The sequence below is a fragment of the Temnothorax nylanderi genome, unplaced genomic scaffold, assembly GCF_030848795.1.
Source record: "Temnothorax nylanderi isolate EJ_2023f unplaced genomic scaffold, tnyl_v1.0 TNYL_tig0047_pilon, whole genome shotgun sequence".
Taxonomy (NCBI): Eukaryota; Metazoa; Arthropoda; class Insecta; order Hymenoptera; family Formicidae; genus Temnothorax; species Temnothorax nylanderi.
In genome coordinates, this window is record NW_027249109.1 from 685,934 (window position 1) to 712,189 (window position 26,256).

General features: G+C 36.4%; 2 protein-coding genes and 1 long non-coding RNA gene across 5 annotated transcripts in view; 1 reads left to right on the forward strand and 2 right to left on the reverse strand.

The window, feature by feature from the left end:
- Window positions 1-1,412: 1,412 nt before the first annotated feature.
- The window catches only part of LOC139772218 (RING-box protein 2-like), a 46,801-nt gene continuing 21,957 nt past the window's right edge, over window positions 1,413-26,256 (reverse strand). The window contains exon 2 of the mRNA XM_071705727.1: window positions 1,413-2,014. Within this exon, the coding sequence (XP_071561828.1) occupies window positions 1,833-2,014 (182 nt within the window). The 3' untranslated portion in view covers window positions 1,413-1,832. The remainder of the gene's footprint in view (window positions 2,015-26,256) is intronic.
- LOC139772216 (facilitated trehalose transporter Tret1) overlaps window positions 12,811-26,256 on the forward strand; it is a 33,255-nt gene continuing 19,809 nt past the window's right edge. Inside the window, exons 1-3 of one of the 3 annotated variants that reach the window (XM_071705723.1) lie at window positions 12,811-12,959; window positions 15,950-16,556; window positions 17,005-20,493. In XM_071705723.1, the coding sequence (XP_071561824.1) occupies window positions 20,422-20,493 (72 nt within the window). In that variant the 5' untranslated portion in view covers window positions 12,811-12,959; window positions 15,950-16,556; window positions 17,005-20,421. Of the gene's footprint in view, window positions 12,960-15,949; window positions 20,494-26,256 lie in introns of all 3 variants that reach the window. The other 2 variants (XM_071705722.1, XM_071705725.1) reach the window with 2 other exon arrangements.
- On the reverse strand, window positions 23,917-26,228 carry LOC139772219 (uncharacterized). The gene is made up of 2 exons (XR_011718084.1): window positions 25,817-26,228; window positions 23,917-25,686 (listed from the first exon to the last, which is right to left on the reverse strand). It is a non-coding gene; the product is annotated as an uncharacterized lncRNA (long non-coding RNA).

Here is a 26,256-nt window from a genome sequence, read left to right on the forward strand (position 1 = left end):
CTTCAAGGTTTTTGATATGCTGATTACTGCTTGGCTTTCCTTCAATGTGTAAAAAAGATTAAAAGCTTCGAAGAAAAGCTAAAAAGAAAAAAAGCAGTGATAAATCCTATCATGCCTGCGGGATATACCACTTTTCAAAATTTGATCACTATTCGGGATCTCTCGGAATGAGATTTTTACATTTGACGTATCGGGAAATATGTCGCCTTTACATCAAAACATGCAAAATAGGATATCATGATTGTGCAGAATTTAGGCAACGTCATCGCAATTGCTTAAATCGCGCGATGCAGCGCACACGATATCGATCAACCTAAATATTTCAAAGCCATAACGTGTGCGGGCAACGCAAAAATGGCGTTTTTCTTCCTTGTGTGTTTTTTATTACTCACCGATTACTTTATCCAAAATGATAGATTTTTAGTCGAAATTCAATTACTATTTTCGCTCTTTATAATTCTCGTTCTGGAATAGGAGACGAAGAATTGGTTAAATTATTATAAACTCACAAATTAACCAACTTTTTAGTGAGATCTTGATTCTCTTATAGAAATTTAAATCTAATCGCGTATTTATAATAACTTTATGCTGTGATCAGCACCGACCTTAATAGTTCACTATTTATCTTTTCTGCAGCGTCTACGCAAGATAAAATAATCTCTTATGTAATGTTTGACAACAATGATTTCAGAGTGAGTTCACTTGAAACCAAGTCCACACGACGACGATACTTTGTACTTCGATACAAAGAGATATTATCTTTGAGACGATCTTTGATATGCTTCGTCATTATAATTTTACTTTCGAATATTTCCTGAGTGAGATAAGCATCATATGTCTCACGATCAGACATATGAAAACAATTGTGCGTAATATGACAATTATCCTTTTTATAGAACTTAATTGTTATGAAATGTTCACAAAATTAAATTATAATGTATATGAATTCATTAAATCAAAATAAGATGAAATCATTAGGTTGATTAGTTGTTCTGCAGTTATTTCACATAAACATATATTCATATAAACATATATAAAACTATAGTAATTTAGTTTTTGTTAATAATGTATCATTTTCTTATTTTTCAATGCTTATACTGCTTATATTTTTAATATCTATATATTTCAAAGTGTTATATCACGATATATATCACGATTAATAACATAAAAAGAAAAAGAAGTAGATAGGTTCTATAAAGTCCGAGATGGAAATCTGGAAAAGGGTTCTGTGAAATATTACTTTCATTAATTTAAACTTAACTCAGGTATCTCAAAATTAAGTTAACTCTTGGGATTTATATCGTTTGGAATTTAAAGTTACGTTAGATGACTATTAAAATCAAAATTTCATATTTTATAAAGAGAAAAGATTTGGGTTTATCAACTCACTAATACATAAATGAAATAATAAATTCTGTGCAATAAAAAGGCAATTATTATTCGACAATAACAGTCATAGTCAAATATATACATTATAGTGATAAAAAGAAAATAACTTTTATACAAGAAAGAGAGGCAATAATTTTATAATTTGCAAGTTTCGAATGGCAATCACGTATTTTATATACAAGTATTTATTAAACATGTTATATTTACAATATAACATGTAACATTATATGTTACAATAAAATAATCCTTGCCTAAGGTATCAGATGACTTTGATTATCACTTGCGAAGATTTCCAGAAAAAAAATAAATTCAACACTAGTTACAAGGCTGCGTTACAACGTGCAACTTCTCGATAGCGTGAATCCGTCGTAATTAATTGGTTGCATAGTCGCGAGAAAAAAATTAGAGGCTGCGGTCAAATTAGTGGCTGGCGTACGTAGGAATTACTTTCCCATTCGTTGGATAGACCACTCCTGCTGGCACAATGGGCAACGATTGTTCTGTTTGACCCAAAGTGACATGCAGCAGTAATGGAACGAGTGGTTGCACTCGCCCCAAACGACCACGCAGTCTTGCCGGCCGTAAACCTCCTTCTTACTTTCTGCTTGGCACCGTAAGCAGGCATCTGGAAATTAAAAAATAAGCGTCGATAAATATCATTATTTGTGTAGATGTCACAGGACGGGAAGTTCGTGTACATCGTAGCCGGAAAATTTGGAGTAAATTTTTTCTTGATAAAAATATTAATGCAGATCGTCATTTTTTATAATTTTAAATCTTTATATTCGATATCTTGGTGATTAACGTGAGAGACAGTTGAAATATATTGAGATATCGAAATTCGAAATCTGGACTACTAATGTTACTACAATTCGGTTATTATAATCATAAGTAATATATGTTTAAAGAGTGATTGTTAAAGAAATAAATTAAAAATAAATAAAGCTCTTCTATATTTTTAATTATAAAAAAAATTCTTACTTTGTACATTAATTTTATCTAATTTTAGAAATAAATTTTTGCGCGCAAATACACATAGGTATACAAAATGTAGAAAAATTAAGGAATAATTTTCTGTTCGACGTATTGTGATTAGCGAATTATGCTAAACAACAATCTAAATTGATCTTTGTACCTCGATTTATGCTTAAGAGAGAGTGGCATAAAATATTTCGAAAATGATGGTTACAATGACGCACGCGACGTTCGAAGTTCGAACGTGGTTAAATATTAACGAGATATTAAGAGGTGATAAAAAGTCTTCGTTAAAATCAGTCGCACGTGTAAATGATAAGTCGCGATCTCGCGTGCCGAGGCAACAATTGAAAGATGACAATTTATAAGATTTTAGATTCATAGAGTGAAACAGACGATTACATAAAAATTGCATTACTTTAGAAAACTTTTCCGCGAGTCCTTTGTATATATAACGTTGTATACATCTTATATAAAGATAAAAAATAATTCGCGTAAAAGGGCAGACGCTGCTATTAACGCGATTAAAGGCTTAATTGCCAAACACAATAAACGCGCTTTGTTCGCCATTCAAACTCCGGTGATAAGGCTATTTAACTGTGTTATCATTTGCGTCACATTCAAATTCTGCGTAGTTGATGCAATCGTAGAAAAGTTTTACTTTATGTCGAAAGGGCCAATAAACGAGCGATAAGGATATTATTGTAACCAATAAAATATGACCAAATTATACTTGCAATTCGTGTAGTTTACTTAATTTCTATTTTTTATTTAGTTATAATGTATTAATTTATCTATGTATTTATTGTTTATTTACTTCACCTATCTTAACTCTTTTCTCTGTTATTATTATTAATTAATTTGTTTTATGGCTGATAAAGACTTTTTGTAGTTCAAAACGTTCCAGTAATTTTCTTTGTTTATAGAAGAGAATAAATCATATTGTATTAAATACAATATATATAGCATCAGAAAACCTTTGAGACTTCAGTAAAAAAAATTATTCTTATTACATATATACTCATTTTCGATATTTTCTTTGGATTCGTTTTTTTCCATTTCTTAAACATTCCATTAAAGCATAATAAAGGAATAAAACCGTACAAATACGAATAGTAATTTTTGTATTCGACGGATAATTACGTGCTGATCTTCATGATTTGCCGCTATGTATTACGTCTACGTGCGGTTTTCGCGTGGTGTCACGTTCATCCCTTATCAAAATCGTTTCCGTGAAACGTAAACGTGCACGTTCAGCAGAAACGCAGCATAAACGCGCGCAAGCCAGACATTCCATGATGAACGGAAGAATACTGAAGAACATACACGAGACACTTTTTTCCCCCTGTTTTCCATCGAAATCTTTAGAATTAAAGAGACGGCGTATCACGATGGCGCTGAGGAGATAAACATGCAAGGTGATCTACGGTCTTCGCACGATCTACTGTCTGACTACGTGGCTAAACGTGACTCAATAACCATAAAACGTGGCTGCTTGAAAGCAAATTGTTCATATAAACATGATAAAAGCACGTAAACTCGAACATTAATGTCTAATAATAGAAAAAGCGAATCACGAATTTATTTCTACCTTATCTATTTTCCGACGATAAATATAATGTACGATAATGTATAAACAAACAGTCGATAAAGCGCAGAGTGTGTGAAACGTCGATAATTCGTACGACGCACGTAACAAATGCTGCGTTGTTTGCATTCCACAAAATATGAATGGAAAAATACACATAAACGTTCGATAATTTTACGATTAACAAAATTAAATTCCAACATGTCAATTAATAAGCAATGTCAATCGAAGCAAATAAATATATCACATAAATAAATATATCTTTGCACTTATAACAATCGCTGTAAAAAGTCATATAATTATTATAATCATATAAACGACTATTTGCCTAACATTATTCGAATTACGTTAATTGACAGTTTACAGAATTTTCAGATTTATAGATAGGTATAACCTTCTGAATTCATATCATAGCTTCCTTTATATAGCTTCCTATAAGTCTCTGCAATCTCTCTCTCTCTCTCTCTCTCTCTCTCTCTCTCTCTCTCTCTCTCTCTCTCTCTCCTCTCTCTCTCTCTCTCTCTCTCTCTCTCTCTCTCTCTCTCTCTCTCTCTCTCTCTCTCTCTCTCTCTCTCTCTCTCTCTCTCTCTCTCATAAATTCATGTAGTGAATATATAAATCCATGAGATATTGTTTAAAGAAAAGCTTTTAATTATCTTCGCATATGTTTGCATAAATAATTGTTAATAATAAATCATTAAATAGGAGCATTAAATTCATGCTGAGTCCAAGATGAACAAATTGTTCAGCTTTGGACTTGCGTGTGCATAAAATATATCATTTTACCTTGACAGAGTGATGTATTTTAGTGATCTGTTGCCAACAGATGTCAACAGATTCAGTGGATTCAGTGAGATACGCTAAAATTTAATTTCGTGCTTATAACAGACTAAGGCCACGAATTCATACATATAACGCAGCACATTTATAAGTTAGATTTATGTAACGATATATGTGTGTGTATGAATACACATATTTAAAATGTTTAATATAATTGTGCTATATGTTGTGATATAATTTTAATCAAATATTTGTTTTTCTGCACACTGTTTAAATACCTATTTAACACATCGACTGCCATAATGATCATCCGTGACCGTCTGACTTTTCAATGGCGCTCGGGTGGTCACTGGTGACCGGCGCTATCAAAATTTTCTAAAATGTTTTTAAAAGATAAAATGCCATCATAATATAAAATTCTGAGTAACAGCTTAAATAACTAGATAACAATGTAATGGAAAAAATGTAATGGAAAAAGAGTTTTATCATATCATATTATATCATACAATATTGTACAATATTTTATCATTATATACTCATGATAATGAAAATTCAACATAAAAACTTGCTAAGCAAATAATCTGCTACGACGAAAAGCTGGAAAAAAGTGTCACGAAGTTGACAAATATTAGGATTCAACATAGTTAAGAGATAAAACAGTTGGTCAAACAGAAACAGTTGTGTTTGTATGTTTATCTAATTTTCTCCCCCGATTGTCCCGATAATAAAAAGTACGCGATCATCCCAACCAAGGGATCTTGTCATACCTCGACACGAAGCGATATCGAGTGTTGTCCGATGTTGCTTGTGTCAGTACGATTGTATAGCATATCTGGTAAAATTTCATAGGTTATATCTAACGTGTCTAACAACATAATTACCACGCATGATTGCTAACAATTTGATATGCCGCGAATGTATAGAAGAACGTCAATCGGCGTAGTTCCGGATAAGAGTACAACAAAACATAACACAATAAAGTTGCATATACATAAGGATGCATTGTGAATGCTCGCCGGACTCATAGTCTTTTTTTCTTTTTCTTATAAATGTCAGTTTTAAATAGTGCCTTTTTAAAAAGTGGAAGGTAAAAAAGAGTGTAGATAAAAATATTGTAAGTGTTTTGCTAAAAATACATTTAAAAATATTTGAAAGTATATAATTATTTTAAACAAAAAAATATTAACGTGAAAGATACGACAATATTATATTGCTCAAATCTATCTTTTCGAAAAAAAGTAATGATATCACAAAGTTGCTCCAATTCGTTCTTTACATCAGAGCGAATATTATCCTCTTCCAACCCTTTCCAATTTTTTATGATAAATATCTGCATAAGAAATAAAAAATCTTTTTCAATGCACGAGTTTCTTAAGAAAAAAAAAAACAGAAAGAAAACCACGACCTGCCCTTAACTTCACATAGATTTATCCTCCCGAGTTAGTGCGTTCGCCGATTTGTTTACACCGATACAACTCAATCAAGGTTGACTCGATTGACGAGAAAGAAATTTCCGTCGTTATCTCGGCGTCTGCTGACGCTTCGTCGATTAATTCACGACGATCATTCTAGAAAGGTTGCGAGACTGAAAGAGAGAGAGAGAGAGAGAGACAAAGAGTCGCGATGGGTGCAAACTTCTTGTTGACCCCCTCCGGGGGATCGGTGCAACATGCTGGACGCGCCCCCAGACCCAAGCAAACCATTGGGCCAATTAATCGTGGCGACGAAGGCGCCGGCAACGAGAACGATTGACGCGATAAGCACACACATATGTAATTGTTCGATCTCAGGGCCGCACGCACATTGAAGGTGTGAAGATTGTCGAGATTTTCAAATTAGATTTTCAGATAAAAATCTTAAATATCAAATATATATATATTGGAGGGTGAGAGGTTTTTCTCGCTTATAAAAAATTTCGGGAGCAGTCATTATTCATTAATATGCTGACTGCTGAAGGTGTTTATTGATGGCCGGAATTATCCAAATTTTTTATAAAAAATAATCTGAATATAAAATTTCAAATGACACAAATAGCTAAGTAACAATGTAAAGTAAAAAAAATACATTATTCAATACTTATAAGTATACTCATAAGGATGCAGTTTTATTTAATTATATCGTATAATATTTTATTACATGCTTACGATAATAAAAATTCTACTGTGCACACGATAAGACATACAAAACTCGCCGGACAGGCAATGCATTAATTAACTTCTTGCACTGTATAAAGGACAATCTTCTTTGCGAAGGTTCACTTTAAACATCTGATATGTTGTGAATTTGTCTTACAATTAGTATTTACATATAATTCTGATCCACAGTAAATATCGAGATCCTGAAAACATGGAGTGGTGCAATCCCTTTTTATATATCTCTGAATAGACTTTTACGAAGTACAAGTCGAATCTGTAAGTATACGTTCCTGAAATATCGCACAATGATGCACTACTTAAACGATTACATTGTAGTTAATAGCTATGCATCCTGTATTCTTCATCCTATTGCGTCGGATAATGGATTTCTTGGAATTTTCCAAGCTTATCAGCATTATTGAATCTTATAACATTGTTGCCAGCGTGTAAGTAGTGCGTTGCGTCATGATGAATTTACTTCAATCATATTATGACTGACGTAACGACCGGCAATATATTTTGATTAAATCAGGTTGCATACGCAAAACGTTTCATTTCAACGATCACTTTGGCCCTTTAACTTTTGTGTGCGACACTTTCGAACTTATATAAATATATTAATATGTAATAAATCTTAAAAAAGCCATCGTATGATATATTCACATATTAACACGCTCTCTTCTGCAGTTTTTATTTATAAATATTTTTACTTTGTAATAATCTCGTTGTGCTATGTACGACGGTGCTAGAGGAAAAGTCCAAATTACAGGTCGCGAAGGAAACGAAAATCATTTTGTGCACTCATATTCCATTAAAATATATTCACGGACGGACGTTACGTTAGCATTAAACAATTGTAGTCAATTCATCATGATAAACAATTGGAAATGCTAAATTCAATGCGGTATTGTAGTTAAAAGTTAAATTTTTCCTACTAAACATATCGATATTTCTCTTTACTATCTTTTATAATTAAACAAAATGCTTTCTGCAAGAATAGATTAACATTTAATTTAAAACATTTTTTAATTCAAAACATTCAGACATTTAATTAATACAATTACGTTATCAAGTTACGTAAAATATTCTAGAATTATCATCCAAGAACGGTGCGACTAACGCCGGATGATATCGATTTGCACTGATATTGATTATTAAATATTATTATCGATATATTATCTATTAGATATCATCAACAAAATTACCAAACATCGATAAATGCAATTAATCTATTTTTGTAATAAAAGATAAAATATCATAAATTATTAAAATAAGCAGCCTCTCAAACATACAAGTCTAATTACTATATTAATGTTAGAGTGCCAACAATAACAAATAATCTAACTGAAAAAAAAATATCTAATAAATCTTTAAAAGAAGTTCTAATGAAAGAAATTCTTGGAGATTCGGCAATTCCGGATCAATAAGATTCAGCGTAATTCATCTATATCTGCGCATTAACATAAGGTTAATGTGCATTAATCACATAAAAGGCAGCTCGCGATATAACATCATTGTACGATTCCGTTCATCAAACGCTCGTTGTAAGCATCGCATGGTTTCTTTAATCCGCACGATATATCATTATCGATGGGTTGACGGTCAAACGGTCGCAATATGTCGAATTAAACTGCGAATGCGTCGCGCGGAAATTTTAACGCGACCGTCCATATCACGGGATAGATACTCTATTTACGTTGTTTGTAATATGTGTCAATTAATTATCAAACTCCTTTTCCTGTTGCGGGAAGAGCGGTAGTCGCGTTATCACTAGAAACATATCTTCAAGTTCATCAAGAAACGCGCTCACCCTGATGCGAATTTCATGTATAACAATCGTATTGGCGGACTCATCCTTGCGCTCTCGTTCAACGTGTAAAAAAAGCCGATAGCGTTTTCACGATGATGACGGGTGTTCCGTCGTGGACGGACATTGCATGAACTCCGCGTAGCCGCAAATAGATTCGCGAGGTTGAAATAAATCGAGAGCCGCCTCCCCGGGATAAGTTATCGTACGATGTGGATGATGAGCCGTGCTCGTTGCTGTTCGCAAATACGTACGTACGGAAATATGCATCACGGAATGGCCGATACTTATCGATGTAGCAATCGTATGCATTAATGACGTGTATTAATCAATCCAGTGTTCGAGAAAAACGCCAAGCCGAGGCTCCTTGCTCAGATTAATTGCCGTGTGCTATTATTGGGCTCATCGAGCCGGATTGGCCTTTGAGGTGATAGGATCGCACTTGGTCTAATTATGGAACAATCGATTAACGAGAAGCGTAGAAAACTTTATTTTTAGACGCCTTGTTATACGGCTTTATCGAAGTGTTCTCCACGAGAAAACAAATGAACGCTGGAAGACGTTACGTGCACAAGTCGCTATCGTCAAGAACGGTAAATTTGATTTTACCATTTTGAGAAGAAATCACGTAGAATTGTAATAAAGCAAAAAGGCACCTGTAAATATAGCGCATTTAATAATAATTATTTAATAAAATTAGACAATATAATTTTATAATTAACCGTTGCTCTTGAACACTCCGGAAACTTGGATTCTTTGACCGAAGGACACTCCACATTTTGGTCGTGTTAACAACTTAGCCCGTTGGTTGTGTTAATAGTCAGCCCGTCTTGCGTCATGTGTGTGGCTCTTCTTAGAGGTAAAACTTATCGTCTTTGTTTTCCCGATTTGTCGCAGTATCGACCAAGTGCGAACGAGCAAATTGCCCTAATTTTCGCTGAAAAGTCTTCTCCGTCGTTCACGCCCAAGTGAAAACTACGAAATCAATTGCGTAAATTATTGCGTAAGAACACTTCTGGAAGAGTACCGATGATTCTCACTTCCGAATTAAGCGAAAAACGTTGTAACTTGAATTACAAAGATCACAGACCGCGACATCGTGATGAGTAATTGCTATTGCACAATAATACAAGACGAATCGCTATGAAATCATTTCAAAAAATTTCGACAGATCTCATCATTAAACCCAGTTGCCAACAATATTTATTTCTCCAATATTTCCTTAAGATCAGGAATTGCTAGTGAGATCGCATTTCTCACTCCGTTTCTCGTGAAGAAGAGGGGAGGATATCAAAATTTTCCTCTTTAAAGTCTTCTTTAAAAAGACCTTCTTGCACAAGTGCATTTTTTTCACGGCATTTTCACGCCATAATAATGCAATCCTGGCGAAATCTTTGGCAGGTACTTTTCCTCGGTCGTTAACAATGTCAACCGTCTCGTCAGTTAACCCCGATCAATCGTGATTCGGCCGTGATATATAACGACGAGGGGATCATCGAGGGAAAAAGCGCTCGTATACGTACGGACGACCGTGGAACGGCGCGGTGCCCGATTGCACGAGCGGGCTCGCGAGCGACGCGTGCGAGCGCAATCAATGCACGTGCGAGCATTCGTAAGCTCGCGGCCAGATCCCCACGTCATGCCGGGGAGACGCGAACGAAACGGCACGGGTCAAGTTCACGACTACCGCCGCCTTGATAACGACGTGACATCGACATTGCTCGAACTTCGTAGATAAAGATGAGAGAAAAGACAGACACGAGCCTTCAAAAGACAGCGTCGCGCCTTCAAATAAGTAAACATTAGATAATGTGCGAATTGCAAGGCATGCAGACGCGCAATGCTATGCAAATGCAAATTTATATCAACGGTTATACCGTCCTGGAATTAGCTGTCTGTCCTGGTGCACTCTGCAGATCCAATATTAAAAGCAAGCTTCACGCGAAAGAATTCCAATTTCACAGCTTCATTTATTCGCAAAATTAAAATTATATTATCAAGATATTTATTATTAAAAAATTGAGAATTTTTTAAAATAGACGAAATTCCATCGATAATTCACTGGGCAAGATACTGGATTGGCTCAAGAACAGACAGCCGAAAGAAAATGCGCGACCCGTAAAAACCAGTCATATTTAGCGATGATAATATGGTTACCATAATGTATTATTTTATATACCTATTAAAAAATGCACATATAAAAGATTCTTTCACATGACAATTTGTGTGACATAATCGTGAACTCCAAGACTTCATCTCACAATAAGAAAAGGAATCTTGCATAAGGGAATGATTCTTCTTCAACTGCGTCTCGTTTTATGCGTGACATCTTGAGTAATTAATTAAAGCTCATATGGCAATCGTTATCGTTAGACAGGTTTGTTACTGCGCAAAGGAACAAACGGAATAAAAAAATAATAATAATTTGCGATGCAGCGAATTGATATTCAACTAACTCAGGATAGAACAGAGCGCGCATATTCATAATAAAGTGTTTTGCATTTTTCAATAACTCTAATCAACATATGTAGACGAGACACTAAAACATCTTGCGACTTACGATGATAAACACGCAAATATCCACCTGTGACGTATGTTTGTAAGGAGCATTTTTTTCATTTTATATTTGTCTTGTTCCGAGACTAGAAATTTAAAATATTCAGAAACAAAACACTTTATTCTACGTTTTAGTTATATTATGTGAATTCTGTTACATTTAATTACATTTTATATTGCTCAGTATATATTTAATTTTATATCGACTGATCAAAATAATTCGTGTTACAACGGCTAAGAGTTTTCCCATACTAATTGTAAGCCACAATTCATAGTTTCATAAAAAAGAAAATTTCCGCTCTATTTATTTGTACATTTATTGCGATTCTGCAGCATATAATTCTTTGTGCGCGATTTTTCATTTTATCATGACAATATTTCCTCGCAATCTTGACTCTCAATATTTTCATCTTTCAACTGCAGATTTATATTAAATGACTCGACATGGTCCCACACTCAATGTTTAAATATGTATAATGAGAATATGGATCCTTTTGAGTTTCACGCATGCAAATTTCATTTGTAAATATAAATTAAACAGGGGGAATATATTATTGAGAACGGTAGGATACCTTTCGTAAGTCACTGTAAACAGCGTAGTACTATTTACGTCAATCAATTTATTTAGACTTTATGAGCGATACGCAGATAATTGCATTAACAAAAGGGAATGCTGACACCCTGCCAATGTCAACTAAAAATGCTCTACGCACTTTCCGGTTGTGCACGCTTATTCCTGACCTTCGTCCTCGCGGGAACAACATAGGAAACTTACCGGCAGAACTCGTCGTTTGAAGTTGTTAGAAAAGATTACTAACGCATTTTCGCATCAACTTCAAATAGATAAAGAGGAGGATATTCCATTGTGTTTAAAGAAGCAGAGAATCATATGCGATAGGAAATTTGCCTCTTGTAAAGAGATTTCTTGGTAAAAGTCATCAAAAACATATTTTTTTTCAAAAATTGAATATTATTGTAATAAATATCTATTACTATAATATATGTAATGTATCGATGCGTAAAATATAGAAATTTTAATTTAAAAAATACATTCATATTGATTCAACCAATAGCATCATAAATATTAAAAAAAACCATGATAGAAAACGTATACTAAAAAATTGGTTAATAGATAACATAAAGTTTTGAATATATAAAGTATTAATACCGAAATGGTATTTAAAAAAATATAATATACACTATCAAAGATAATTTTCTTTTAATCCTAAAATTTTTTAGCGTGCATTCAAAGCTGGTGTATGATAATAATTATGGATTTTTAAATCTGCATGTTAGCAAAAACGAAAAATCACGTTGCATTTGTTTGCAAGTCGAAGAGTTTATGGGTAAGAGTTTGCAAGAAAACAAATAACTCTCGATGCATCCAAGTGCACGCGAACTTGCCAAAGTATTATAAATTTGGGATCAACATTGCGCAGATCCCGCTTACGTAAACACGTTTAAAAGTGGGAAATGGAAAACGAATGAATATGAATACCTTATCGGGATGCGTTGTGGTTACTTTAGAAGTGTGCTTTGCATAGTGTGCTTTGCATAGTACGCAGTAGTAACAGCAGCGAGATAGACTGCGCTTGTTCGTTCCTCGCTGATATACACGACAATACGAGGAAAGTTTTCGCGATATCCCGAAATTTCCAATTCTATACGTGGCAACATCAAATCAGGCACAGGTTTAACTCTACTTAGACCTCGTTATTTCGAGAAAATGGTAAGATTTTTTTAAATTAAATATTTTGACAAATATTCGATATTCATCACTCAAATCAATAGTCAAATTCATAACAACTTATCTATGCCTAAATTTTCAAACGTGATTTTTTAGAATAAATAACTTTTTTCGAAATAGCGATAATTTTTTTTGTAAATAGCGATAAATCTTCCAAAAATCCAAAAATAACGATTACGCAAAATTCATTAGCTTGCATCATTACCTTTTCATTCATATGCAATCATTTTTGTTAATATATTTTCATATAAGTGATCTTTCTTGCGAAAACATTAGCAGGTGTACTATCGTTTCTTGTGTGTGAATCAGAAATATATATTTTATTATATATATATTCTTCAATCCTACAACTGTTTTATAATAAAAATTCGAAACTAAGCGTTGTCAATGACACTTTTTTAGCGCAAGTTTTTTATTATCTTGCAGTAAACCGAGTCGCTTATACAGACAATGTCTCAATGTGTTTCTATTCTGTGTGTGTCATTATTACGAGTTGGAATTATCGAACCTGAACATCATTCTTTGCTAAAAATGCTTTGAACTAGAACTTTTTATGTTGAATAAATTCTGTCGTAATATATGGTCTAACAATAATACTCATGCATAATATCATATATAACAAATTTTTTTATAAATTTTCAATATATTTTTTCTGTTTCTCTAATACTTATAGTTCTTATTATCTATATTTCTGTGCAATTAATTTTACAATTATTTTGATGTCCCGGGCTATTAAAAAGCTATTAAAGATCGATCTAAATTTTCTCGACGTATTTTCCAATCGTTTTACACAAATTTCACATTAATATCAATATTAATATGTGATGGATCGTAGGAAATATGAAATAAATGTATATGATAAGATTATATAATCGTTTCACCTAAACGCGTGTTCGACAAACTCATATGGCATTCAAAACATGATGTATTGCAATGCGGTATGATACGAATCGTTCCAAAAGTGGGGTGGGTGTCATTTGAAGACCTTTGACTGGCGCTCTTACACTTGAGAGCTCTCATCTTTGTTAATATAAAACATCACTAGAAAGAATGCACATCCTTGTCTGCAGTGACGCATCGGCATATTTGATTCAAACAGCAATAAGATAATATTTTAAATAATGAAACAAATGCAATACATAAATATATGGAATGCTATGTGAATAGCACAACAAGAAAATTATATTTTTGATAAACGAGAACCAATTATTCTGTACGAAAATTTCAATTACTTTATTTAATTTTAATATTCGAATTATTAAGCACAAAGACCCAGTCCAAACGTATTAGCCATATTTCTATTACTTGTGTTATTCGGTACATAGCGGTCAAGTTCATTTATTATTATTTAATATTCGATGTTATATCTCGGCAAAGGCAGATGACAATCCAGATTGCAAATTCCTTTAATATGTCTTTTTCTAGTAATGATTATAATCAATAGAAATAATTTCATCAACAGAAATAACTATTTGTTTATTTAATAATATACAAATTGCGGAACTGCTAGTTCCGCTTTTTGCATATAGCTAATTTGCTAATTTGCATATAGACAGCATATAAGTGAATCGGCCAATCACTTTCTTTTCTCAAGTACAACCGATCCGAGTTCACATGGACCATAAACCTGTCTTGAATGCTGCACAGAAGTGGATAATGATCATTACATTCTCGACAGACAGGAGATAACGTGCAATATTGTCTATAAAAATAGATTAATCGATTATTACCATGCTGATAAATCGCGATCGTCATCCGCGATTGTAAAGCGGAAGGAAAATCGTTGAAAGTGCGATCAATGAAATACGAAAGATTACGGTGCATCCATAGAAACGTTGAGTCGAAATAAGAGCTTCATAAGTATATCTGTGCATTTTTTAATCATTTTAAGTTTCCTTAAAGTCGAGGCAACGACTTGGTAATATATAATATTATATTAATTGACATAAATAATTAAAGACTAAACTAAAAAAAGTCAAGTTATTATAAAATTTTAGAACCTAAGTCTTAATATTAAAGTGATCGATCACTATACTTATTTTTTGCTTGAATAAGAAGTTAAAGATTATGCGCACTTATGGCATTTTGCAATTAATCACTCATTTATAGTTCAGAAGCCCAACTAAATAGCAAAATTATATTCTTTATTTCACTAGAATAAGTAGAACTTATATTTTATAAAAATTATACTTTATTAACATCAGGTAACAAAAACATTGAAACATCAAGAACTTTTTTTATTTAAAAACTTATTACTTTTTAATAAAAAAATGTAATAAAGAAAATTGTTATAAATAATATACACATTCTTCAATTTTGTATAGCATAATAAAAATCGCAATTATTGCAATTATAATTTATACAGGAGCAATTATATATTGATACATTCTCCTTTACCAATAAAATTCGCGGCTGCAAAAGTTCTTATCGCTAGTCATCAGGTAAATTTTGGCACACCAAAATTTCGTAAGAAAAAGAGGATATCCGAAGTATCGATTAGCGCGATGATTGATCGTGCAAAGTCCAATGTTCGATGAAGACAAGCATAAGATAAGTGATTGATGTGTGGTATTAAAGTAAGGGAGACTGTTAGAAAGAGACAAAGAGTGAATTGAACTAAGGTTCAAGTTAAACGACGTTGGTGAAATTCGGGCTAAGTCTAATAAATAAGAGAAATATGAATATATGAAAGATATATATATATATATATATATATATCATATATATATAATATATATACACATATATATGTATATATAAAACATATATGAAGAAAATATGTACATACATAAAATAAAAGAGATACGATATTTGTGTATTATATTCAATAGGTATATTACGTTCGCAGATATTCATTATATACATTCATTATATAAATGTTTACTGCAACAAAAGGAAAACTGTTTATCAGCCAAAATGTTTATCAGCAAGGCTCGGAAATTATCTTTTTTATTACCTGTTCTCTCATTTAGGTATTTGCTAATGGCTAAGCGCCGAGGATAATAGAGCTCTGATCGGATTGCCGAGAATCAAGTGACATAGCAAGCTGAAGGCCTGTGCGGCCGCAGTAGCTCAATGTCTATTTACTATTCTGAGCATTCGCTAACAGGTATTTAGGTAGGAAAGCTGTTTATTATAAGAAATAACAACTTTCGAGCTTTTCTTATTAGTATCTTTTGACAAACCAAATTATCATTAATGAGTCTAAACAGAAGAGTGTAAATATTAGCACGCATGATGATATATAGATGTATACGAGTGATAAGAGACACAGGAAGTTCATATGTATCCAACAAGCAGTGAACAGAAGAAATGCCGAACGAACATTAAAGGAACATTATTAAAGGAATCTGTATCCCGCCGAATGCTGCGTACGCGAGCGTGTAAAGGGTTCTGCGGCCAGAGAGGCAGGAGGAAGAGACGGTACGAGACTTCCACGACAGGGATGTGAAGCGTACGTGCCAACAGGCGTGTACGGAGACAGGACTGGCTACTGGCATATATGGTAGAACGAGGTCGGACGTCTCGAACCTTCCATGAACGACCGAGACTGCGCCGTTTGAACCTACCTCGACAAATGTAATCGCGATGCGATACATGTCGCTCAGTCCATGTCTCATTGATTCACCATACGTTATAACGATCCAATCCTTTAATTCAAGAACTTGCGTATATATAATTAACTTATTACACATGTAAACCATTTATATCCTCTTAGATCTATTTTAGGCTGACGCACATTACGATTAATTACGTGCCTTACAAAAAAAATCCAACTTTTTCCAATTATTATTATTTGATAGAAAATGAGATACCTCATTTTTTGGCTGTCAATACCCAAGCATTATTTTCTTGTCCTCTGTGAAGTCTTCATATATTCAAAAATTGTTTCAGACTATGAGTACATTCCGATGCGCATATAATGCATCATTTATCCCTGTTTAATATTCGGTGAACAACAAGGATAAATGATGCATTATGCGTGAAACGGAATGCACCTTGCTTACTATAGTAATTGTTCTTCTAGTATTGGAGATTAGATACAAATAAGGAGACCAAATAAAGATACCAGGATTCGGTTTTATATGGAGGAATATATTTATTTCGAATTTATTTTAAAGTCAAACGTTTCAAACGCTGTGAAATACATATTGTGCACAATGGATAGCGTGAATGGCGCGGCTTTCAAAGAGATCAGTCTCAGTTATCTAGTAATGTAAGTAATGTATAATACATTAGGTAGAAATGGGATAAATGTGAGAGATCAGCGCAACTTGTCGCGTGAAAATGTATAACGACACGCATACCGATGTAGCGATACGTTGCAAAAAGATCTTATTGATAGTTGGAAAGCAAGTATATTATATCATGTTACAAATGCCATTATAATACATCGCTATAAAATTGTTTAATATATATGACACTTTTATCATAACACAAAGACATATCTCTCATATTTCTTGAATAATAAAGCTATATACAACGATAATTTTTGAAAAGCAAATCGTTTTATTTTTACGTTTCTTTCTTATTTTGCTAAGTTCCGAAACTTCGACAAGAAAATATGTCCTGTGTTGAAAAAAATGCTGCTTTTGGTAGCATTTTAAATAGTTAATTGAATGTCGAGCATAGTTTCGTAAAGCAACTTTCTTGATCTTTATTACATTAATACTCGAAGTTAGATCGAAATATCTTCTTAATCTTTAATCTTTAATCTTTAAATTTCTTTCTATATACACACATGAAAATGTTTTATAGTACTTCGAATCTACGAGAGAAATGTGAGAATGTAACGTTCTGTAACAAACTTAATTTATTTCATCTTTGAAACATATTTCACGAGGCGATTAATACAAACACAGATGTTTTTTCACAAGGTGCTAAAGAATATTCATTAAAAAAAAATCTGTCCCATTTATTATTATTGGAGCCAAACGTATCAATAGCGATAAATCAGGGACTCGGAATATAGAAAATTTATTAGCGGATGATTTAAAATCTATCCATGTTTCATAATATTAACGAAACTATATATTTTTTCAGTTTCGCGATAATAATTAAAATATCAAAACAATTATGCATAATTTTTATATATGATTGCCGTTATATATTCCTTAAAGGAAATTGATTAATATTCCATTTTCAAAAATTTTTTATATTTTATAATTAATTACGAAAACAAACTACGTTACAACTCGAGATGTTGATAAGAAAAAAAAGAACTCAGTTCGAAACCCTTTTCGCATTTTTACGAAAACATGTAAAATCGAATAAGGGTTAAATCATTATAATATATAACAGATATCTGTTTAGGACCAATGTATAGAGGGACTGGTGAGATCGTCAAGTTTATTGAATAGATTCCAAGGAAGCCAATAAATAGGTTTATTAAAGATAAAAATGTGTAAAAAGGAAAAAAAAAGAAAAAAAGCCATCTAAAATAAAGATTACGAACTATAGTGAGAATTGTTTTAAAAGTGGAGTGCTGAAGGTCCGAAACAAACCGGTCCATGAGAATTCGTTAAGATTTATTTATCTCTTTCAATGCACTTTTAAAATTTATATATATTGTTCTCCAGAGAAATTACCCATTATTCTCATTATAGAAACGTAACAGACGTTTTGATCATCGAGCACACTGCGCGGTTAAAACAAAAGAGAGAAAACAGAAAGGAACTTTCGGGCGCCGCGCTGATTTAATATCTAGCCGGTTAGTCGTTAGATGATCAAATCTGATGCAACTCATCGGCGCGCGGCGCCTAACCGCTCAGGACGAGGAGCATCGTATTTCTCGTATACGAATACCGAGGCCTCGGGCCTCGCCAAGGAGGTCTGATAAATTCGCGCGCAGCCCGACGTAGCCTCCCGTCGCGTCGCACCGCGCCACGCCGCGCGAAAACGCATTCCCCTCCTACGGACGCGCCGAAGAGGCGTGGTTTATACCGCAGCGGTGTGTATAAAGAGACAAACCTCCCCGAACCGATTAGCAAAGTTCCCCAAAACACACGTAACACCAGACTTTTCCATGCCAACCGAGCCGTAGCGTTAGCGATCGAGAGAATCGACTACGAGGCGCGAAAACGACAACAAAGCGGCACTTTCGGGAGATATCGAGACATCGGATAGAAAAAGGCGAAAAGAAAAACAAAACAGAGAAGATAAATCGAGATCCTTGAACCTGATCTTGAGCGACACATCACCAGGGATATCCCCGCTGTCTAAACGCGGCGGCGAGAGACGCACGCTCATCACAAGGCAGCGGTGAACGACGGTGTAAAAAGGACAACTGTGATCGTGAGAGAGGGAGAGAAGGGAATTCGATTTCTTGCGAAAAGGAATTTCCTCACGTGACAGGGACCCCTTTTCCCAGTATAGCTTCTCCAAGAAATTTGACGGGAGCAACAGGAGCTAGGCCGATAACTGTACACTATATCGCGACACCGGAGCCGGCGTAGTGGTGCGGTAGAGGTGGTGAATCACCGAGAGACGGGTACTACGGGTAGCGAGCCCGCAGAACGGTCTCATTTAGGCTCCAATCGTTCCCTGCGTCACGTCGTTACTCGAGGGTGCGTAACACACCGCGCAACCGGCGCAACGTTCACGACCGACGCACCAGCGCAACGCTCGCACGTACGCACGTACGCACGCACGCACGCATCCACCCATCCGTCAACCAGACGGAACCACCCACCCGACCTCGAACGACCACCCACGCACGCAAACGGAGGGCTGACCGTATAGACGTGACAGGGTATCGAATCGCGATCGATCGAAGGCGCGCGGGGAGAAAGAGCGTTTCGGTCGCACAGCTGCTGTCAACAAACGACGACGACGTTCTGTCACTTGGCGCCGGAGGGTCCTGCTCGCGGTGATCACAACAGAGCCACGTGTGATCAGCTGCGACGTACGCGCGCGCAAACGAAGAATACGCACGCACGCACGTAATACACGCGCAATAATACACCTGCGTGCGTAATCACCCACGCACGCGTCCGCCGGCCGATCGAGCCGCACTGCCGCGCGCACTGCACGCGCCGGTCGCGCTGTCGCGCATCGACGAGAGAGGAGTCGCGCGACCTAGCTGACGGCCACCGACGTTTCATCGGCGCCGGCCGCGAGGGGCAGTCCAGTCGGAGCAACCAGGAATCATTCTACTTGGCGAGATAAGCGACTGATAAACCCACACGACTACGACCAACTGAGGCTCGCGCCAATATCAAGCCAAATTGCAGCAGCAGCAGCGGCGACAACAACGACAACGACAACGACGACGACGACGACGACGACGAGGACGACGACGACACTCAGCAGCTGGCCGTACGAGACACACGAGCCGCGCGGGTCGCCGGCACTCGCCCGCGAGAGATTGTAAAAAGCCGCACAGCCGCGTTCGGCAATCTCTCCCCTTCCCCCCTACCGACGACAGTACCTACGCGACGACAGGATGCCCGGCTTCCAAAGGAGGCAGATGATGCAGCCATGGCCCCTATGCCTGCCGCCCTTCGCGAAAACGAAGGTAAGACCCCGCGCGCGCGGTAAACCCACCGGGTGACGGAGGCCGCGCGCTCCTGCGGCACGCGGCACCCGGTCCGTTTCATCTAGGTTTCTCTCCGCGGCCAAGCCGCGTCCGGTTTCCACGGCAGGAACCCGGGCAGGCCGCCGGTCTCCGCGGCCCGCGCCCGCCGTCCTTCTCTCCGGCGCACTCGACGGTCACCCTCGTTCGCCTCATGCACTCGCTCGATCGCTCACTCGTTCGCTCTCTCTCTTTCTCTCTCCCGTTCGCCATCTCCTTCCGCGCCTACCTCTTCCCCACCCTTAAGCCAGTGGAAATTTCCATTGCACCGGCGGCAGGCGTCTGCCGCCTGTACGACGGCTTTTTTTCTCGGCTTTCCGGCCTCGACTCTCTTTTCCCGACCTGTCTTTCCTTCTTTCCCTCTGTATCACCCTCTCTCTCTTTCTCTTTCTCTCTCTCTCTCTCTCTCTCTCTCTCTCTCTCTCTCTCTCTCTCTCTCTCTCTCTCTCTCTCTCTCTTTCTCTTGCCCCCCTTTCTCTTCTCAGGTCGTGTCATTGTCTGATGACTTCAATTAGGTACTGTCTTTGCACCGCCTAAATCGCGGATGACGAACCGTTGGGCCGCAACAGTGACATTTTTTCTCGGCTTAAGGAATGTAGGAATAATTTATAAAAAAAAGGGTGAAAAATATTGCGATGAGCTTCACGCGTTACGACCCTTGCACAATAGGCGATAGCGATAGCGATAGCGACAGCAACAAGATTGCCGACAAAGCTATACCTTTGTCGGCAACTTTGTCGCTGTCGCTATCGCTATCGCTATCGTCTATTGTGCAAGGGGCTTTAGTCAATCGTACTATTCGGAACTAGATACCGCGAATCTCTTCGTCGTACTTCTATACGACAGTAATTTTGTGCGCCTTCTTTGCTTTCCGCCAAGAGAAAGGTCTAAAATTCTGCCGTCTCATATCTCGATCGCAGTATCGAACTTTTACCGCGATTAATTTATCACATTTATTCCAACAATCCTCGCACATTCTCGAGCCTGCTGATCTCTCTTGTCTCTTGCGTCGTTCTTATCGTCTTGTGTCTGCAATTCCTGACTGCGGCTTCGAAGGATCTATATTTAACGCGCGGAAATCGCATGTTGGCTCGGAAAGTCACGGCCTATAACGATCCCCCTCTCGATCGCGAAATCGCGTTACGTTACATTACGTGCTTTCGCAATGAAAGAAACGGCGAGATTTTAGGTATCGTTCGGAACAATCTCAAAACAGCACGGGCTCGTCTGCAAAAAAAAGCACATTATATCTATTGCCGTTCCGTCTCGTTGCAAAACGTCGGAGAAATGCGCGGACAGGTGTAGAGATTGGAAGTATGGGATCTAGTTTCATCGTATCCGATTTTTTAAAGCTACAACTGTTGAACGAGCGTGCAACTTGCTTCGCTCGAGCGAATTCATCCTCGTGGCGCTTCGTGGAGATCTTTGGCTCACCGCGAGACCATACCGGTTTCGGTCCCCGGAGGGAAAGGCCTCGCACGAGACAGCCGAAGTCACGTGGCGCGAAACCTCGTCGTTGGTTTCGGCCGAGACCCAGCCATTCCGAGTTCCACCGGTTATTTCGTGGCCCGCGACGATTTTCACTGGTCGCCGGATAACCGGCGTTCGTATGCAGGCTCTGTACGCCCCGCGAAAATATCGATCGCTGTGCGCGCGCATCCGGCGCATAAGGTCGCGGACGTAACCATAATGAATTGCTCAGCCAAGAGAAACTAACGTGAGCCGCGCCGTATTTCGGCCGAGACGCGAGGAGACGCGACGAATTTATTATGCGTGAACGACCGTGCAAACAAAAGCGAGTCGATCCATAAAATTAAAATAAATTAATCGTTACGCGTGCGGCTGGCTGGCGCGCGCTATCGATACTGCGTCGTTCGGAACGATGGAATCTAGAGAAAATCGCGCCGCGCCGCGCCGCGCGCGCCGACCGATTACTTATCGCTGTGCACTTATTCAGGATATTTGTACAGGGTGTGGTGTGCTGGCGCACTGCCCGGGGAATTACGTAACGGAGTTACGGACGAGGAAATTTCCGAAAGCAATCGGGTCCACGTGCGAGTACTTGATTTTATCGAAGATAAGAAAAAAGTGCGAAAGCGCCGCTTCTGCTCGCTTCTCTTCTAGAAGTAGGACGGAATCACAATAAATGTGTTTTTTTTTATTAGCGATCTATTTTTTCGGAAATCAAATCGAGTATTTCATGTCGTTATCTCATGTCAACCACATTTAAATTCGGACATCCTGTACGGGCGGTTTAAAAATAGATGCGATAAAATCTTTTGCGTCAACGTGAGTCGTCGCATTTCACCAAGAAAGATAAACGCGGGCCTTGCTAAATTAAATTGCGATTTATTTTCGAGGAATGTTCTAATGAAATAATTAAGTTAGATCGAATCTAATCAAATCTATTGATCGAACTGATCAATGGGCTTTACGTAACTAAAATTATCTATCGGCCATTTAGATAAATAAATGTAATCTTATTTGATGAGTGTGATTGCGTGTAATCAAATTGATATATATTCGATTATACGTTTGATTTTTGATTAAATAATCCCTTTTTGCATTTCAATCAATCTATTGCCAAATAATTTCTTAATTAATTTCCTGGTTAAAGGAAAAATTATTAGTAAGTCAAGTAATTAGAAACTTAAATAAAAATTTGTTATTAATATAGTGACAATAGTATAATATTAATTGTAATTGCTTTTGAAGAAATTCATCGATAGTATGTAAAATCAAAGTAATTGTTTTATATATATGCATAAATGTACATTATATATATGTATGTATGTATATATGTGTAATTTACTTTTTTAATTGTATGTATGATTTACTTTTACATTACTTTCATAATTAAAATGGTAAAGTTCAAAACATTGTTTTTTATTTCGTGCTGTAAATAATAATTGCCCAGATCTGTTCTTGTTGTAGCGGCACCAACATTGATATTCCGCAGAACAATCATCATTCATCAGAAAGATCTCGAACTCTCTGTTGGGATTAAATAATCTATCGTTGTTGTTCATAGATCACCTGGATGGCTCAGTGCTTATCTACCTCAGGATCAGGATATCGAACGAAAAATATCGATACCTGACTTATCGGAAGAACGTATTCATAGTGCGCTTGTGTCGGAAAAGAAGTATCGATAAAATGATAAAATAAACGTAAGAAAACAAGAACAAATCAAGAAATATTTTCAAAAGCTACATTCTTGAAGTTTTCCATTTCTTACGTAATGCTTTTGATATTTGTATCTATCTAACGATAATAAGCAAAAATGTAATACATTTTGTGTAATTAAATTTCTTACGTTTTATTTAATAACTGTGACAACGATTGGAATACAATAATATTCCTGAATTAGCATCAAGAAATTTTATTTATTTATTCACAAATTTTTTTTTTATGAACGTAAAGATGAGTTTAAAAATTAGAAAATATTAAAAATTGTGTTACTCACTATATTCACATCTTATGGATTTCAATTAATTGAATTTAAAAATCAATGTAACAGTATTCGATAGCAATGTATTGAAAGTATTGTTTTTCTGAATAGAAATTATATTGTCTAATAAAAGTATCGATACTCTTTCCGAGTCTCTTTCATTTCTTTCATCTCATACACATTTGTAATGTTGATAGAAAGCATCAATAAAACCATTTGATGAAAATCCGACTTTTATCATTAACTCTCGAAACTGCTCGGATCCCGCTCCCGCGTTTTCACGTTGCGCGATGTGCGAATCGACAGACAGAGCCAGGTATAAAGCGTTATCGTCGTTCAAACATGTTGTATCTAATTCCCGCATATATTATGCTATCGACCGATACTCCGGCTCTCAAGGTAGGCAAGAATTAAGATAGCGTTAAAGCACGGGCAAATTTAAATTCGCGATTGCTTCGCGATCTACCGTAACTACGCGTCAATACGTCTGAAATATCAAGGACGACCGGAAAACGTGCAGATATTCCGTCGTAAATAATAAAATGTATATAGATAGATATATGGTGTCGCATACAGATATATTCGTCCACTTGAAAAACAGAGAAAAGAATTATTCGAGTCGAGTGTCATCGAAAGTCCGATGCACTCTTTACAGGCCAATTCAGGATTGAAGGATCGAGTGAATGCAGGAAGTATGATGTTCATACATTATTTTGGAGAATAAACCTATTGAGATGTCTTCGAGATTTTAATTATCTAAAACTATCCTTTGCTTAAAATGGAAACGAATGATAAACGATCGACGAAATCTTTTCAATGGAGATTTCAGGTAGCAGATCACAATTTGTCGTAATTATATTTATTTTACATTCAGCCGTAGATATTTAAATAATTACACCTGAAATTGGTGTAATCCTTTTCCTTTCACAAATTAACTTTATTTCGAATTAACGTGCATTCTTTTTCATTTGAATAATTGAAATTAAATATGGGTAAAAAAGAAATGCGATAATTATTTAATATGCTAGATTTGCTGCATAATAAATCTTCATGAATTCGTTGCTGCTAGGTACTGAAAGCATCGCGCAACAAGACTCGATACATAATTAGACATTCGACTTAATTAGGCATTGCTTCAAAACAACAATCGATAGCCAGTCGATAAAATTCGATGGATGCATTACCGACTTGGCGTTACAACAAGCATGTTCGATATCGTGTCTACTTTTTCCTGTCGATTTATCAGTACGAATCGAGCGTGTTAAACGTTGTACTCGAATGTAAGGCGGGTTGCTACTCCGCGCACAAAAGGGGCCAACGCTGATATATCAATACTAGTAAGGGAATAATACGAATAATGAAATACTGCTCGATAAAATCGGAACGTAAATTAGTACCTCCAGGACAAGATCGCCATTCGATACATACGCATAAATTAAAATTATAACTTACATCGGGATACATTGGGGTATTGACAAATTAACATAACTTAAATTGCGACACTGTAATTTTCTGCAATGATAGAAATAGCAATAATATCCCTGGGGAACAATGATGATAATGAGGATCCATTTAACAATCAGAAAGATTTAGATGTCGAGCTTGAAATTTCCAAACGAACAATTCATTGCCTTTTCTTCTCTGAATGTTCCGGAGTATTCGGGAGGTAAGCAAGCTTCGTTTATCTGCGAGGATAAATATACAAATGTATCAGAAAAGTCTATAATAACACGGCAGTCACGAGCTAATTATATTTGAAAATCAAATGGAAGAAAGAGAGAGAGAGAGAGAGAGAAACAATCCCTGGAACGATACCTCATATTGTCAAATCCATCGACCTGCATTCTATGCACTTTAATTCCGCGATGTAGAGAATATTGCACGTAAAACGACCCGATATCACCGTATCCTATATTAAAAATATTGGTTAAAGCGTCTTACGCCTGCAGATGTTTTGGCATTTAAGACACGCGACATGATCGTTCTCATTATACAGAATTTTCCACGCGACATTTTCTTTCACGTCTTCTACTCCCCGATGTTTGAAAATACACTCGTTTAGGTTGCCTTACACGCGGGACACTCTCGGCACAGATGAATCGCACTACGATTTTACGTGCGCCGCAACTCTACTACGTGCACTTCTATGTATTCGCAAACAGGAAATAATAATAGGATTTGCACGTCTCCCGACAACATGCCATAAATCACGAGCGACTGCCGAGATATCGCGATGCACTATCGTCACTATCATG